The following is an 18,601-nucleotide window of genomic DNA, read 5'->3' as shown; positions in this document are numbered from 1 at the left end:
AAAGACACAAAAAACCCAAACACACTTGCTTCCTAATCCCTACTCCTCTCAGAAAATGACCTTCTCTCCTACTTTGTTGGGGTTAAAGACATCAGAAATGGGGTGCTTCGTCTTACTATTCTGTACCTCAAAGCCTTTATCTTCTCCAACTCCCTTCATCTCTAAGGATAAGGTCATCCTTCATTTGCTAGATCTAATCTACCTAAACCCTTGATTCCATCCTCTTTCATCTTCTCTGGAATTTTCCTCCATAAATCACAGGCTCCTTCTAAAACAAAACAAAACAAAACAAAACTTCATTCTCTCTCATTTTATTATACTTAAAAGGAAAATTAAGTTTATGTGCCAGAGATTTTGAACTCCCTTAACCTTCTTGAACTGACACTTCGAATAATGTGACCTTCCGATCTGCCCCACTTATAGTCACAGGGTTGTCTCTAAGACCCAGCAAAAGACCGGGAAGACGCGGAACATGCGCAAACCCCACACACCCCCGTTACGCATGCGCGGCAGCTCCGGTTCCTGAAGCTGTTCCCCAGCTCCCTTAGCGCTGAGGTGGCTGTGGCCCACAGCGGGGTCGCCGCGATGGCTGAGAGCAGCAGCACCGGGGAGGTGTCCACTTTGCCGGTCTCCGGGCCGTCTAGCAGCCTCGGCAACGGGGCCGGCGGGGCCTCGGCTCAGAGCAATAACCCGCTGTCTCGGAAGCTGCACAAGATCCTGGAGACGAGGCTAGATAATGACAAGGTAACCAGACCCCCGCCTTGTGGAAGGGAGGCGGGGCATGGATGGGGGCGGGATATAGACGGGGGCGGGGCACGGATGGGGGCAGAGGACAAGAGTATGGGGAGGAGGAGGGAGAGAACTTCGCGGGGGACCAGTACTGATGAAAGCCGGATGGGAAAGGATTCCTGGGATCCCTGCACCCTCCCTGACCATAACCATGACTTGACCTCGACCTACAGCCAGGCTCCTGCGCTTCCCTCTTGTGTCCGGGTTGTGATGGCACCATTCACTGTCCCGGCTGTTACGGGGCGGGGCCAGAGCTAGACCACGTTTGCAGAAGTGTCTGGGTTCTGTCTGTCTGTCTTCTCCGCGAGACCCTGCCCCCGTCCTTCCCTTCTCCCCTTTTTCCCCCCGCCCCTCTCTTCTTGCTTACCCATAGTGAAAAAGTTGTTGACCGAGTATGACTTAAAAAGTACCAAGTAAAGAAATGTTTAATGAATGTGGATTGAATGATTATTTCCCATTTGGGACTAGAGAGGGGACAGACCTGAGGAGTAGGAACCTGCCTTCAGGAAGGGTGGAAACTGCATGAAAAGGAGGAAAAAAGGGAAGAAAACGAATTAGAGGATAAAACAAATGAATGGGAGAGAGCTACTAATAAGTGGACATTTATGTGGCATTTCAAAGGCTATATAAGTTTTACCTTATTTGATTCTCATAACAGTTCTGGGTGGTAAGTACTATTATTATTAGCGCCATTTTAAGGAAAAAGAGGCGACTTGCCCAGGGTTTTGTACAGCTAGTAAGCGTACAAGGCAGGATTCTCACTAAGAAGGTCTTTGTGATTCCGAGGCCAGTCCTCTATACCGTGGACTATCTAGTATAGCTTCCTAATCATGAAAAATTCTACTTTTTATGAGTCATTCAGTCAACAAGCGTTTTAAAAAAAACCTGCTTACTATGTGCCTGGTACTGTGCTAAATTATCCTGGGGTTACGAAGAAAGACAAAAATAGGCTGGGCCCCAAGGAACTGGAGTTCTAAAGGGGGGACATCATGCAAATAACGATGTATATACAGGTTATTTTTGTTGTTGTTGCTTTCAAAATATGTTATTTGATGTTATGTTTATGTGATTTGTGAATTTATCTATACTTTCTTTATAAAATACTTTTGCATCTAACTACCCCTTTTAACTCCTGTTTTATCTACAAAATAATGGTTGTTTATATCACTAGCTGTGTGCTTTGAACAGTATTGTCTGCCCCATGATACAATTATTATAAGAGACTGTAGAATAATGGGTGATAATGGGAAGAATGTTTGGTACTGGAATTAAAAGACCTAAATCTGAGTCTTGGCTTAATTAGATATATGGTCTTCATTCCTTACCTAGGCCCTCTGAGCCACAAAACTAGAAGGAATTGCTGATAAATGAGCCCAGTGTACTAAGGTGGAATTTAACCTAACTTTAAAGGAAAGATAATAATCCTGCCTATTTCCACAATATTTTAATTAGCTCATAGATTTACATTCACTGTTAACATTGACCATACCTATCCAGATAATGTCAACTTTAACTGGATTATAATAATGAGAATTAACATTTATATAGGACCTCAAGGTTTACAAAGCAATTTGCCTACATTTTCTCATTTGATATACAAATATGGCTCTAAACCCTTTCCCCTATTTCCTTATGCTAGCCGAAGGAGTGTTTCTCAATTTCTTCTTCATATAACCATCATTAGAATCAATTAGTCAATCAATCTAGTGCTCTGCACCTTTGCTCAGTCCCCTCAGCTCACAGGTTGAGGCAGGGAAATTGGAATACTCCTTGCTCTTTATTGACTCTTCCAGTTTCTCTGGAGATGGAGATAGCTCCTACTCAGTAACCCCTCCTCCTTTGAGGTTCATGCTGTTCATATCTACCACCCAATCAAAATCCTGGTAGCTGCTGTGTATAGACCTCCAGGTCACTCCCCTTCTTTCCTCAATGAGTTCAGTACATGACTCACAATTTTTCTCTTTTCTCAAACTACTCCCCTCGTACTAGGGCTCTTCAACATACATATTGACTCTCCTTCAAACACCTTAACCACTCAGTTCTTTGGCCTATTCATTTCCTATGAGCTCCTCCATCCTACCTCGCCCAGATACAAAGATGTTCATACCCTTGATCTTGCCATCACCTACAATTGTACCACCTCCATGTTTAAGAATTCTGAAACCCCCTTATCTGACTATGATCCTTTCCACCTCTTCCTTAGCCTTCTCTTACAAAACTATTCTTTGTCCATACTGTGACCTCTAATCCCTTGACTGCTCAATTATATCCCAGCCTGTCTCCCCTGCACTAGCCACTCTCTCCTCCATTCTCTATCTTGACTCTTTGGTGAGCCAATTTAACTCTACACTGTCTTCCTCTCTTGAATCCCTAGCTCCCTTATTATTTCACTGATTACATCCTGCCAAGCTTTTAAGCCTTGGATCACTCTCACTGTCTGCTGCCTTCATTGCTATGGATGTGTTGTTGAATGAAGGTTGAAAAAATCATGCAAGTGTTTGAATGGGTCCACTACAAATTTAAGTTATATAACCTCAATTGAGCCCTCCCTGCTGCTAGGGAATCCTACTATACCTGCCTTATCAACTCACTATCTCATGCTACAGCACCTCTTCTAAAACTCTCACCCTTCTTCAGACCTCCCATGGATTCTCTTGGAGGCCATTTATTTCAAAGTCCCTTTTCTCCTTTCTCCCTTCATGTTATTTCTGCCACTATATCCTCTTTCACCTCTATCTCACTTGATGATGTGATCTCACTTGATTCCTTACCAAGGCTAACCCCTCTACTTGTCCAAGAGATCCTATTCCTTGCCCCCTCCTTCAACTGATTGTCCCTTCTGTTACTCTCCCTCTCAGTTATTTACAATCTCTCTGTCTTCTGGCTCATTCCCTACTGTCTACAAACATAGCCATGTCTTCCCTGTTCTGAAAAAAACCCTAACTTGATCTTTCCATCTCTGCTAACTCTTATCATATGTATTTTCTGTCCTTTGAACCTAAACTCCTCCAAAAGAAAGAGCCATCTACCAGGGGTGCCTCCACTTTCCTTCCTCTCACTCTCTTCTTAACTCCTTACAGTCCAGATTTTGACCTCATCATTCCACTGAAACTGCTTTCTACAAAGTTACCAGTGATTTGTTACTTGCCAGATCTAATAGCCTTTTCTCAATCCTCATTCTTGATCTCTCTGCAGTCTTTGACACTATTGAACACCCTTTCTCTTCCTTGATATTTTTTCTAGATTTGGGGGATACAGTTTTCTCTTGGTTTTTTTCCTACCCATCTGACTACCCTTTCACAACCTTCTTTGCCGAATCTTCATCTAGGTCATGCTCTCTATCCGTAGGTGTCCCATAGGGTTCTGTCCTGGGCCCTCATCTCTTCTCTCAATCTTACTTACTTCCCTTGGTTGGCTCCCATGGATTAAATTTCCATCTTTATGTTAATGATCTCAAATCTACCTGTCCTGTCCCACCTTCTCTACTGATATCCAATTTCTTATCTCCAACTTCCTTTCAAACATCTTGAGCTCTTATCTTTTCTTCTAACCTGTCCTCCCTTCTCTGACCCTCCCCCTCCCACTTCCATATTACTTTTAAAGGAAATATCTTTCTCCCAGTCTCAGGCTCACAAACTAGGAGTAATCCTGGATTCCTCACGATCTCTCACCCTTATTGCCAAGATCTGTCAATTTTTCATTTGCAATATCTCTAGAATATACATCCTTTCTCTCCTCTAACATTACCACCACTTTGGTGCAGTCTCTAATCATTTTATGCCTGGATTATTTCAGTAGTCAGCTGGTGGGTCTGCCTGCTTCAAATCTCTCCTGTTCTTCCTCCATTCAGCTACCATCAAAGTGATTTTCCTCAAGCTCAGGTCTGACTGAGTCATCCCCTATTCAGTAAACTCCAGTGGCTCTCAATTGCCTCCAAGATCAAATACAAAATCTTCTGCTTGGAATTAAATGCCCTTCAAAATCTAACCCTATCCTGCTTTTCCAGTCTTCTAATACCTTACTACCCATCATATACTCTTTGATCTAGTAACACTGGTTCCTTATTCTTCCAGTAACAAGACACTCCCCTCTCTTGGCTCCAAGGCATTTTCTCTGGCTGCCCCCCATGCCTGGAATGCTCTTCCTCCTCATCCCCTTGTTTCCCTGGCTTCCTTTAATTTCCAATTAAGATCTCATTTTCTACATTAAGTCTTTCTAACCCCTCTTAATTCTAGTGCCTTCCATCCATTAGTTATTTCCTATTTATCCTATGTATAGCTTGTTTGTATATATTTGTTTGCTTTCTTCCCCATTAGATTGTGAACACTTTCAGAGCAGGGATTGTTCTTCACCTCTTTGTGTGTCCCCAGGATACTTAAACGTTTATTGATTGACTAAGCCTTCTTCTTGCACTACCTACTTAATAGGGTGCCTGTGAGAAAAGTACTTTGAAAACTTTAGGGTAATATAGAAATTGGAGTTATTGTGCAGAATACATGTTTAGAAATATAGAGAGGAAGTTTTGGAGTTTTCTAGTTCAATTCTTTCATAATTGAAAATAAACTGGGGGTGGCTAGGTGGCTCAGTGGATAAAGCACCGGCCCTGAAGTCAGGAGTACCTGAGTTCAAATCCGGCCTCAGACACTTAACACTTCCTAGCTGTGTGACCCTGGGCAAGTCACTTAACCCCAATTGCCTCACTAAAAAAAAAAAAGAAAAGAAAATAAACTTAACTTGCCTATCTATAGGCCTGATTTAGAAAAAATGTTTAATATTTTGTGAATTATTCATCTTGTCAAGCTTTTGTTGAGTAATCATATTTACTTCATGCTACTGGGTGCTGTAGTAATTTTGGAGGGGCAGAGAGATATTCAAGTTATGATTTCATTGGTGTTACTTCCAATGAAGAAATTCTACATGTGAAAGTTGTTACCTGTTCTGCAACTTACAGCCTTAGAGAATTTCTAAAGTATTTATGATAATGATTCTATATATGAAATCACCTATACTATTTCCTTCCCTTCTTCAAGTATTTAAACACATAAAATATATCAAGGAATGCCATGATATATTAATGAAACTGCAACAACAAATATCATTGCAACTCTTAACAAAACCATTTATTCTCTATGTCAGTATTTAGATTGATTTTTATTTTTAAGGAATTTATCATTACCTTGGAATATTAGTATTTCTCAGGTTTTGAAGATTTGGGAGGGGGGTGCTTGTGTTCCAAACCAGTGATAAGTCTAAAAATAGATTTAGTTAAAATTGTTTTATTCATGATTGTGATAAGACCCAGAATTGTTAAAAATATTTTCTTATATTGTCTTCTTTTGTAATTCTAAAACTTCAAATAGAAGTATCTCTGGAGTTTCTTGGAAATTCTCCATAAATTTTCAGGGCCTTTATAGACTTTTAGCATCAGAGAATTGGAAAGGGATCTTAGAGATTATCCAATCTAGCTCTGTGATTTTACAGATGATGAAACTAAGGCCCAGAGATGATAAGTTACATGTTCAATTGAGGTCATATAACTAGTTAATACAGAGCAGTCAACAAAAGCATACGAATATAGTGCAAATTACCATACTGTTAAGTGCAAAGTGCCTTGAGTGTTCATAGGATCTTATGATTTAGAGCTTAGTCAAAAGACAGATGGCTTCCAGGCCCTCAAATCATCTTTGATTTCTTTCTGTCCTATTTGTTAATTTTAAAAAATCAGATGTTCAAGCACAGAATTGGAAGAAAGGCATGGCCAGAAAATATTTTTGTCTAAAAAGATCTGAGGGTGAATATGGCAGTGAAAAAATTATTTTTATTTAAGGATATATTAATAGAGACATAGTGTACAAAATAAAAGAAGTGATTTATACATCAAGTATTGTGTTCGGTTCTCAGTGCCCAGGGAAGAGCTTCGATAAATGGGTGTCTATTAAGATCAATCAGGATGTTGAAGGAACTGGACCCAAGCCATGTGAATGCAGATTGGTTGAGGGAATCAGGGATATTCAGCCTGGAAAAGAGAAGATGTATTAGGAATACAATAGTTGTCTTTGAATATTTGAAAGGTTGTGATGTGGAAGATGTTATGTTATTGTCTTCCTGAAATAGGTTAATAACCTTTTATATTAAATAATTCAATTCATGCATTGATTGGTGAATATTTAAAGGTAGGGTAATAAAAATAACAAGCATTTTTTCATTTTTTTTTTTGGCTCAGAGTTAGAGATTTTTAAATAAGTAGAGCTGATTTATTAGAATAAGATTCTGATTTATTCTGTTTATTATCCATTGTTTAGGAGATGCTAGAAGCTCTCAAAGCACTTTCAACCTTCTTTGTGGAAAATAGCTTACGTACCAGAAGAAATTTACGTGGAGATATTGAACGCAGAAGTTTAGCCATCAATGAAGAATTTGTGAGCATATTCAAGGAAGTGAAGGAGGTATAATATTATGCATTTGCTTAAAATACTTGCTATTTACCACCTATTAATGTCTTAAAATTTTAATTGGTTTTTTGGTACCTGTGACAGAATATGTATTTGGATTGTTCTGGTTTCTTGTATACTTAAAAGATCTCCACTTTCTGTTGTCTCTTAGATAGATTTAGTTTAGGTCCTAAGAGACTTATGAATATTTGGTTTAGCTGTGAGTATACTTTAATTGAATGTTATTTTGTTTTCCAGAAAAAAGTATCCTATGATTCAACACATTTCTCCATGAATAACTACTCTAAATTGAAGTTGAATTGTAATTATATTGAATCTCTGCATCCTACATAATATCAGAGTACCCTGGAAGTACTATTCTATCCACATAAGTGGACTGTTTGTTACTCTGAAATGAGACTGATTTTATTAATGTTTTATATACCAATATTTTGTGACTTATTATATGAAACATGGCAATATACAAGATTTTTACTAAGTTTACAACCCAAGTTAATTACTAAAACACTTTTATGTGGTTTCCCTAAAGGGGAAATGCCTAGTAAATACTTCAGAAAATGCATTGGTAGTTGACATAAAAATGAAACCCATCACAGTAATTTCAGTTATAGAAAAAGACAGAAGGAATATACTTGCTTATTTTATTTGTTACTTTTGTGTGGAAACTGTAGAATTTATTGAGTTTGCCATTAGTGGAACTATAATTTGAACTTGCTTGTTAATCAAAAAAAATAAAATTTAATTTTAAAAAAGAGTATTGCTAGCATTTGCGATTTGGATTATTTTTCTTTCACAGCTTTTCTTTATTAAATAAACTATGGCATCTAAAACAAATGTTAGGAATAACTGTTGTTTAGGTAGTTTGGGATGCTCTATCACTGTTCTTGGATTGCATATTAACCAACTGCTGCTATTTGATAAATATTTTGAAATAATACTAACTGATTAGTTCAGAGCAACTTCAGGACTAAATTTTATGAGTTAGATTAGCTCTTGCATATAATAGCATAGGGAAAGTAAGATCTCTAGAGCTTAGGCTTATGTATTTTTCACAATCCAAGGATCATATATGTAGCAAAAGGGAGAAAATAAATTTCAGTTCTAGAATGAATTATGTAACTTCCATTTGTTTATAAGTAGATTGCTTGTTCTCAATAGTGGCATATTTCTTCATATAAAACTAACAGTCCTTTTTTTGCAGCTTTGCCGGGATGCCTCATTTTTTCCCTTTCTTTCTTCTGGTGTGCTTGAGTAAGCTACTTATATCTCAGTTTCAGAGGTAGGAGAGTGGGGTTATACAGTACTATGAAGAACTTTTTTCCATTGTTGGAACTCTTTCCTTTGCATCTCAGTGCTCTGTTTGATTGGGAATTTGGATTCAGGAAAAGGAGGAAAAATTGCAGCATAGAATTGGTAGCCAGCGTTATTAGAATTATTAGGGGCAGCTAGGTTGCACAGTAGATAGAGTCCTGGTCTGAGAGTCAGGAAGATCAGAGTTCACATTCAGTTTCAGTCACTCACTTAGTTGTATGATCCTGAGCAGTATGTTAGATAGTAAAAAAAAAAAGTTTTCTTCCTTTTTTTAGGAGCTTGAAAGCATAAATGAAGACGTGCAAGCAATGAACAACTGTTGTCAAGACATGACAAGTCGCCTGAAGGTAGTGGAAGATTTTTTTAGACTTCTCTCAAGTTTCTGTCTAGCAAATGTATTTATTATTTATATAACTTAGGTTATGTGGCAAGTTTCAACATAATTACTTATATGGACTATTTGAATTTTTCAGTCTTTCTCTTAAATAATTAGATTTCCTCATTTCCTTTATATAATAATTCTCTACCTGTTTTTCAGCTTATTTAAAATGTAATAAATGTTCCAAAATTCCTTTTTTACCATAGGATTGCAACATGCTAATGTTGGAATGCACTGAAGCAATTTCTTTTTCTGGAAATTTAAGGTAGATTTGATTTCAGAAAGGCCTTAGCATTGTGAAAACAGACTAAGGCAGGCTAGTCAAAACTTCAGTCCAGTTCTGGTTATTTGGAGATTTGGGAGAAATAAAATTTTATTTCATTAAAATTTCTTCTCATTGCTTCTTGTGAAAATTTTGAATATTATAGCTAGTTCATTTATAGTCTTATAGTCATTAGGATCTTAAATATTGGTTATATATTTTTCTTTGTCTCTTAGCATGACCTTTGCATCTATTTTGATTCCTTTGTATTTAAATAATGATACATTTTTGGTTTTATCTTCTTTATTGTCATTTCTATGTACATTTGAACTTTGTGGATACTATTTTTTTTTCTCTTTCTTTTCTGTTTATTTCTTATGTCAGTGTTATTTTCTAAAAATCTTGCTGTAACTTCCTTTTTGCAGCATTTTGTTTATGTACTAGTTTTTCCCTTCTGTATGCTTTTAAATGCATCTTATTTATAATACATTCTCCTGGTATTATTTTCATTTTTTTCAACTTTACTTGACTTTCCTGTGAGTTTTGTCTTTTCCCTTTTGCTGCTTTTTAAAATGTGATGTCTCAGTATTATTCATTGTCTTCTTAAACAGAATAAAATTAAACATACTTTAAATTTTTCTTGTTGATTTAGACATCAGTGATTATAAGTTATTATCCTGTAATTGAAATATGGGACTCTTGAGATGTCCTGTGTCTTCTAGTGCTGAATGGTCCTAGAGTTTTATACTTTTCTGATTCTTGTGTCCACTATTAATGTTTTTGTGTGTGTGTATGTGTATGTGTATGTCTTCCTTGTAACTTCTCACTTCTTGCTGCCTTTGTTTCTAGCAATCCTCAGCCCTTTCTCATTTGCAGTGTCTAACCTGCTGTAGGCTTGGATGACTTGTAAAACATCTTACAGGTGGTATGTGTAAAATAAGAGGCTGTGAACTTTAAGTGAGAGCGTTAAGATACTCTCTTACAAATTAAAATACATTGATTTTTATTAGTCTATAGGCTTGCCTAGAGTCATACAACCAGTAAGTGTAAGAAGTGGAACTTAATCCCAGGGATTCTATCCACTATGCCACACTGTCTCTCATTATTCTCCTTTAGAAAAACAAACAGAATTATATATCTTAATGTACTGATAAAATGAATTTTCTTTATAATTGTAGGCAGCAAAGGAACAGACTCAAGATTTGATAATAAAAACTAATAAACTTCAAGCAGAAAGGTATGTAGTATTTTCTAGCATTTTCCGCATAAGACTTTCAGTTATTTAATGAATGAATGTATTTTATAGCAATTGGTTATTACTACACCGTAACTTTTTAAGCTGTGGAATCATAGATTTAGAGCTGGAAGGGACCTTAAAAGCCTTTTTGCCCCAAAAGCCATTTAACCCAGATTGCTCATTTTATAGAGAAGGAAATTGTGGCAATAGAGGCTAATTACTGATCCAAAGTCACACAACTGGCAAGTGTCTAAGGCAGTTTTCAAAACCATACCTTCCTGACTTCCGAGTCTGGCACTCTATTATATCACTCTGCTTCATTAAGAGGGAAATGTGGAAAAAGAAAGTATAGGAGGAGAGACACCTTAGTTAGTCTTTTTTTCCTTTTCTATTTAATTAGTTACATGGTCTGGAGTCTTTAAACCTCAGGACCTCAATTTTCTATTCTGCTAAGTGGTCACATTACCTGCCCAAAGACAAGTGGGTAAACTTGATGAGGTCTTGAGATTGCCTGTAGGTTTAATGTCTGTGATACGGTCCTTTGAAATTTTCTGTGCCTCTTCTACCACATTATATTCTTTTTATTTAGGCCTTCATCTAGATTATAATTTTCAGATTTCATCAACATCCAGCAGACTCTGCCCCCATTGTATGATGGTAACATTAGGCTGAAATTTCATGTTGTTTGCTAAGGAAAATGCTTTTGACATGAAGAATGATTTAATTTATTGTAATATGACTTGAACAAATGGTGCTTATACATAGTCCATTTTGAGTTTTTGCATGTTGATGTTAGAAACGTAGCTAACAACTCAAATAGTGTTGTACAGCTCTAGTGTTAGCAGCCCTAATGTTGCAGCTCAAGTGTTGGCAGCTCTAGTGTTGCTAGCAGGTCACCACTCAAAGAATCTAAGCAGGCAGCAGAGGTTGAGTGAAGGCATCTCTATTCATCTTCCTGAAGATGGGCAGTTTTCTGAATGTGCCTGAGAGTGCACTGAAGTGAGGTCCCTCACCTCTCTTTATACCCTGCAAGGGGTTCCCTCTGACCAATCACATTACAGCATTTTATAATTCCTTATATCCCTCTATCAGCATATGGCATAACAATAATAACCAATCAGATTGTACCAAGTGGGCCAGTCACAGTGCTTGAAACTAGTCAGGTGGTACCAGTTGACCAATCAGATTTTACCAACTACGATACCAAGCCTTAACCTATTCTGGGCAAGAGTGTCCGCTCCTCCTTAGAACAATGCTGTGTTAATGTACATAACTCTTCAAGAAAGAAAACCTTACTTGGGGTTTGACCAATCAGATTGTGGCCTTAGGTCCCAGCCCTATGCTAGAGTAAGAATGTTCCCATTCTCCACTAGAACAGTGCCTGTGTAAGCATAACCTTTCAAAACAAAACAAAACTCAGGTTGGGGCTTGAGCTCTGAGTCACGTGGGGATAACCTTGGGTGTCTCAAGGTGAACTCCCAGCCCAGTCTGACTCTCACAAAACCCAGGCCCCTCATCAGGCCCTACTCGAGCCTAAGGCCCAGGAGGCTCTGCTTCTCAGAGCCTTGTGTGCTGGGTAGCCCCCTATTGGGAGGTTTGGACAACAAAGCTGAAGGGTCTGAAACCAGACTCACTCTCTGCCTTTAGGGCTCTGAGAAGAGTCCAAATATAGTCTTTTCTCTCAATGTCTAGAATGATAAATTGTTCATTACCTCTAAAGTTTGTCTTCACTTGAATCATAGAAAAATAAGGGACTTAGAAGTTTTCTTGTGACAAATAGTAAATTACTTTATAGCTGATTATACTTCTGTAACAGCTTTTTGTACAATTTGTAGCACAGTTTGGCTTTCTTCTCTTGTCATGAAAAATAGTTTAATATTTTGGTAGTCAGAAGGTTGATTGGTAACAAAAGTGAAGGATAGATATGGAAGAATACATTTCATATATCAATTTTTTTTTAAAGAACCATAGAACTTTGCTTTTTTATGCCGTAGCATTTTAGTCTTACATAAAATGTGGTTTTTTAAAAAATCTTTTAGTACTTTATGAATCATTTGAGTTTTTCTTCAAAATTTCGTTGATTTTATACATTTATAATTTTTGGCAGGATGGTTCCTGGAGAAGCAAAGCAGACCGGTAAAAATGAAAACTTTTTTCCCATTGAGTTATAGGTTTATAAATATAACTTATAAGACGTGGTAACATCAATATTATTATGCAAGCACTCTCCTTTTGTATAAAGAAATACCTGATACTAGGCTATACAGGGGTTTAGCTGCATATGGAACCTACTTAATCTGTTTTATCTTGATCTTGTAAAAGTTTTGAGTTTAAGATAACACATAAAAGTGTAGAAACTTGTAGTTCTGTTTTTTTAAAAAAAATAGCCATGAGATAAAATATGAAGCATTTAACATGAAATCATGAAAGTTCCCCTTTAATTCCTTGTAGATAGTAATCAATTAAGGGTGATGGAAATTTGGTCTTTTCACTCCTGTAAATAGAAATGGACTTTATAAAACAAGATGAAAGCTCTGATTTTCTCCCTAACTTTCACACTAAGCACAATGTAGAACTCTTGGAATATCTTTATCTTTGCCAACAACTTGAGCAGAATAATCATGTAAATTACACATGAACTACAAGATCCAAAGTAATTTGCACTAACTTTACTTACAGATGTAAAGCCAATAGTTAGGTACCTGTAGAGATAAGGGCAGAAATGCTTGGTGCCCTGTGGTGCTTATGAGAATCTATGCATTGGGATAGTGATCTCAATAAAGGGCAAAGAACAAAAGCTTGTAGCAGTGGATCTTTCTTCTTGGTCCCATGACAGATGAAGTTCTATTAAAACAGAAGCATCAAACTTGGGAGTGAAGGTTTTACCAGATTAAAATGTAATTAGGAAATGTGTAACAAAATAATTAAGAACACAAGGTAACATAGATGATATTAATTGTGATTCTCTACGTCAACATGTGGCCAGCAGTGACGTTTCTTTCTGTTTTTCTTTTTTCTTCTTTTTTTTTGAGGGGCAATGAAGGTTAAGTGACTTGCCCAAGGTCACACAGCTAGTAAGTGTCAAGTGTCTGAGGCTAGGTTTGAACTCAAGTCCTCCTGAATGCAGGGCCGGTGCTTTATCCACTGCACCACCTAGCTGTCCCTGCAGCAGTGATGTTTCAAATTTGCATTTGACATGCCTATTTTAGGAGGTCAGTGGTGGCAGATAGACCCAGTTCCATTTATCCTGAAAGAGATGCCTGGTGGTTAATAGCAAAGGGTGATGGGTCACCTGACCTAGAGACTTAGACGTTCACAGACAAATTGTTTTTCAATTGACATATTTGGAGGGAATTGCTAAATTGATGAGATCAAAGATCCCTTTGAGTATTGAGTAAGTATTAAGAGAAGCATAAAATAGATATGAGACACCAAAATCAGGAAAACATGCTGACTGGATCCACTCTAGATTTGTTACATAATCTCAACCAGGCCCTTTTTGCCACTGTCCTGAACAAAATCCAAACGCAAGAATGGCTTGTAGATAATATGGCTTTCTAGATGCTGCTGTTTTACTGATAATGAGCCTAAGTGCTTAGAGAGCTTTGGTCACAGAGCTGTTAAGTATTCAGCTGAGATTAGCAATGTTATACGTGGAACTCATAAGATGATCTTAATTATTATTACACAGACAACAAAGAAATGTTTGATTTAATAAATATATAGGATATCTTTTTTTGATTCTTAGTTTTTAATGAAATGAATGACTATAGCCCTCAGGTGAAAGACAACTAACATTAGAAATCATTCAAAAAATGCTTCATTCTATATTAATTAGAGCCAGTTCTCTTTCTGGTGTTCCTATTTCTGTGGATGCCTCCACTTACCTTATAGAAATGCAGATTCTTATCCTCAAAGTCACTCTCAATCTGTCCTTCTCCCTTATCCCTTATATCCTATAAATTGCCAAATCTTGTCGAGTCCATCTCTTTAATATCTCTTACCTCTAAACCAATTTTTTTCTACTCACAGAATAATGCCTTATTCCCCAACTCTTCATTTAGGATTTTACCACCTTTTATCAGGAATGTTGTTATCTATTTATCTGTCAACTTCTGATTTGGTTTCTCTGTCTCTAGTTGTTTTCCTTTCCTGTCACTTCACATAACTGCCAAATTGATTTTTCTGTATCATAGGCCTGACCATGTCACTTTCTTGCTTATGAAACTTCATTGCTTCCTGTTGCCTTCTAGGTATAATAGGAATTCCTATTTGACAATCCCTTTACCCTTTCTATTTAAATTTTTATTTTCAAAATGTATTTATTTAGAATTTTCCCCAAGTTACATGTAAAAAAACCAACAAATTTTTTCACATTGAATTTTTAAAACTTGATGTTAAAAATTTTCTTCCTTCCTCCCTCCTCACCCCTCCCTAAGAAATCAAGCAATTCAATATAAGTTGTGCATGTGCAGTCATGCAAAACATCTTCACATTAGTCAGGTTGTGAAAGAAAACAGACAAAATAACTTTAGAAAGAGGAAGTAACAAAAAAACTACAATCTGTATTCATATACCATCAGTTCTTTATAGATGGTTTGAATTTTTCATTTGTCCTTCTGATAGCATCCTGCTCTTCATTTCTTTCAAAATTACTAACTGTATTACCCTCCATCCTATTCCCTCCCCTTGATATTTACTCTATTTTCTATCTTCTTTCACCCTATCCCTCCTCAAAAGTGTTTTGCTTTTTATCGCCTCCTCTCCCTTCTTATCCCCTTCCCCTCCCACTTTCCCTCAGGGCAAGATATATTACTATACCCATTTGAGTGTGTATGCTATTCCCTCTTTGAGCCAATTCTAATGAGAGTAAAGCTCACTCTTCTACTCCTTCCCCATCTTCCCCTCTATTCCATAAGCTTTTTCTTGTTTCCTTTATGTGAACTACTTTGCCTCATTCCACCTTTCCCTTTCCCTTTCTTCCAGTGCATTCCTCTTACCCCTTAACTTTATGTTTGTGAGATTTAAAATTGGATATTAGATCATAAATCTCCCCTACTTAACCTTTCCCTTAATTTATCTCCCAAACTAGTAAATGGAAGAAGCTTTTGGTTTTCTAGATAGACCTTTTTATTTATTGTTATGGTAGTCACAAGGTGATGTTGATTAGAAGGATAGGAAAGTAGAAACACAATACAAATCGTCTTAAGTCTAAGCTTAGTCTATATTCCTTATAAAAACTCACCAAACCGAAAAGGCCACCTTTGGAGAGAGAGAGTCTGTGCCGCACCGTCAGGAGTCCCGCCAAGCAGGCAAAAGCCTCACTTCCATTCTCTCCACCCCAGAAGTCGAGTCCCGCAGGCAGTCTGACGTGCGCAGCAGGCGGACTGTTCGTCTCCTCCCCAAAAGGGTGGTCCTTGAAAAACTGGCGTCTTTCAGTTATCCTAAACGACTGTTAAAAACTTTCATATTTTACCACATGTTAAAGATGTCATCATGGGTCAGCTAGGCGACACAGTGGACAAAGCACCAGCCCTGGACCCAGGAGGCCCCGAGTCCAAATCTGGCCCCAGACACAAGCCACCCCACCCTGCCTGCCCCACAAAAACCAAGGATAAACAAAAAAATAAATTCTTTACAGATATCATCCCTTCATATTCAGTTCACACCTATGCCCTCTGTCTCAGTGTATTCCTTTCAGCTGACTTAATACTGAGAAAGTTCTTAAGAGTTAGAGGTATCATCTTCCCTTGTAGGCATGTAAACCGTTTAACCTTTTAACATCTCTCATGATTTCTTTTTCCTGTTTACCTTTTTATGCTTCTCTAGGGTCTTGTATTTGAAAGTCAATTTTTTAATTCAGTTCAGGTCTTTTCATCACAAATGCCTGAAAGTCCTCTTTTTGATTGAAGTCCCCTTTTTTCCCCTGAAGGATTATACTCATTTTTTCTGGGTAGGTGATTCTTGGTTGTAATCCCAGTTCCTTTGCCCTCCAGAATGTCATATTCCATGCCCTCTGGTCCTTTAATGTAGAAGCTTCTAGATCTTGTTATCCTGACCGTAGCTCCACAGAACTTGAATTCCTTTTTTCTAGCTGCTTGCAATATTTTCTCCTTGACCTGGGATCTCTGGAATTTGGCTATAGTGTTCCTGGAGGTTTTCATTTTGGGATCTCTTTCTGGAGGTAATTGGTGGATTCTTTCAATTTCTATTTTACCTTCTGCTTCTAGAATATCAGGGTAATTTTCCATGACAATTTCTTGGAAGATGATATCTAAGCTTTTTTTTTGATCATGGTTTTCAGGTAGTCTAATGATTTTCAAATGATCTCTCCTGGATCCATTTTCCAGCTCAGCTGTTTTTCCCAAGGAGGTATTTCATATTGCCGTCTATTTTTTTATTCATTTGGATTTGCTTTATTGTGTCTTGATTTCTCATAAAGTCATTAGCTTCTATTTGCTCTATCCTAATTCTTAAGCAATGATTTTCTTCAGAGAGTTTATGTACCTCCTTTTCCATTTGGCCAATTTGGCTTTTCAAGCTGTTGACTTTTTTTTTTCATGATCCTCCTGTATCACTCTCATTTCTCTTTCCATTTTTTTCCTTTACCTCTCTTACTTTTGCCTCTACCTCTCTTTATCTTTAAGTTCCTTTGTGAGTGCTTCCATGGCCTGAGACCAATTCATATTTGTCTTGGAAGCTTTGGATATAGGAGCTTTGACTTTATCTTCTTCTTAGGATGTATTTTGATCTACCAAAGAAACTTTCAGTGGTCTGCTGTTTTCTCTGCCTTCTCATCTTGGCAGCATATTTCTTGGCTTTTAACTCCTTAACATGGAACACTGCTTCCAGGATGCACTGTCCCAAGCTACAGGGGGTCCCAGGTGGTATGATTTAAGGAGAGGCTTGTTCTCGGCCTGCCTGGCCTGTAAGTAATCATGGGTCTGCTTGCTCTATAACCCAAAAGTAGAAATCTGATTGAAATCTTATCCTCTATGTTTGAAAGCTTGGCCTGCCTGTGCCCTTCTTCCACTGGGCCACTGCTACTCAAGTTCACTTCCTGATTAACACCACAGTGCTCCCGCTTCTGCTTCAGAAGAGACCCCTACTATTTCCCCACAACCAACCACTGGTCCCCCTCACTGGTCCCCCTCACTGGTCCGTGAACCAAGTTTCATAGGAAGCCGCTGATGCTGAAGATTATGAGCCTCCGGAAGCACAGCCTGCCTGGGGCTGGATCTGCACTGTGTGCGGTGCTCCTCCCTCACCCCAATACAGCAGACCTTCTCTGCCGCCTTTTTAAGCCATCTTTGGCTGGAAATGGTCTCACTCTCTTTTGTGGGTTCTGTTGCTCCAGGAGTTGTCCCATTTTTGGAGGTATGTGGATAGATCTGTCAGGAGCTCTGAAAGTCACAGCCTTTTCTCCACCATCTTGGCTCTGCCCCATTCCCTTTATTTCTTTTCCAGACCATATCCTTTGCACTGGTTACACTCTCCTTTCCCTATCTTGATATCTTAGTGATCCAGTTCATATCTATGCTGCACAGTGAGTCCTTTCTGCAGCCTGGCTTGGCATAGGGAGACAGGGAAGTCTGAAGACATTAGGGATGGGGTAGGGCCATGAACATGTGATATGCTATGCATTCCAGCAGCCAGGGAAAGACTCTACCAAGTAAAGAGGAGGTCCTAGACTCAGACTAGGCTACTCCCCACACCCTCACTGGGACATTTTGACCTGAAGAGGTGTGAACTATTACCTTTGTCTCCCACAACGTGCTTCTGGGTCATAAATCCAAGACAGAGTGAGAAGGGGACTTGCACTCTATGGTAGCATGCCCAGGTAGGAAGGCCCTGGGTCATATACAGAGAAAGGAGGAAATGCAAAATCTAGTAGCAACAGTGGTTTGGCTCAGACCCTAGACTCTGAGCAGGTCTCACTTCTGGCATCTAGCCATGCCTACAGAGGTATAACCAAGTCAGGAATTCCAGACCAAAGCGGAGCCTATAATTCTGCCACTATGAACTAACCACCTGGCTGATAGGAATGGAGTCCAGCATCAATCTACCCTTACACAGACCAAAACCAGGCCAACTAGAACTCAGACCCAGAGGGCAGCAAACAGACCTTGTCCTGGATCAGACAACTTTGGGAACACTGAGACCTTGCAAGT

At 38.3% G+C, this 18,601-nt stretch overlaps 1 protein-coding gene across 1 annotated transcript in view; it reads left to right on the top strand.

Moving 5' to 3' along the window:
• The first annotated feature begins 489 nt into the window (after positions 1–489).
• COG6 (component of oligomeric golgi complex 6) overlaps positions 490–18,601 on the top strand; it is a 144,310-nt gene continuing 126,198 nt past the window's right edge. Inside the window, 4 exon segments of the mRNA XM_043997486.1 lie at positions 490–744; positions 7,092–7,235; positions 8,828–8,899; positions 10,372–10,430. Of these exon segments, the coding sequence (XP_043853421.1) occupies positions 586–744; positions 7,092–7,235; positions 8,828–8,899; positions 10,372–10,430 (434 nt within the window). The 5' untranslated portion in view covers positions 490–585.

This window comes from Dromiciops gliroides, chromosome 3, assembly GCF_019393635.1.
Source record: "Dromiciops gliroides isolate mDroGli1 chromosome 3, mDroGli1.pri, whole genome shotgun sequence".
NCBI classification, from domain to species: domain Eukaryota; kingdom Metazoa; phylum Chordata; class Mammalia; order Microbiotheria; family Microbiotheriidae; genus Dromiciops; species Dromiciops gliroides.
The sequence above is the reverse complement of the archived record's forward strand: the minus strand, read 5'-3'. Positions and strand labels throughout refer to the sequence as shown.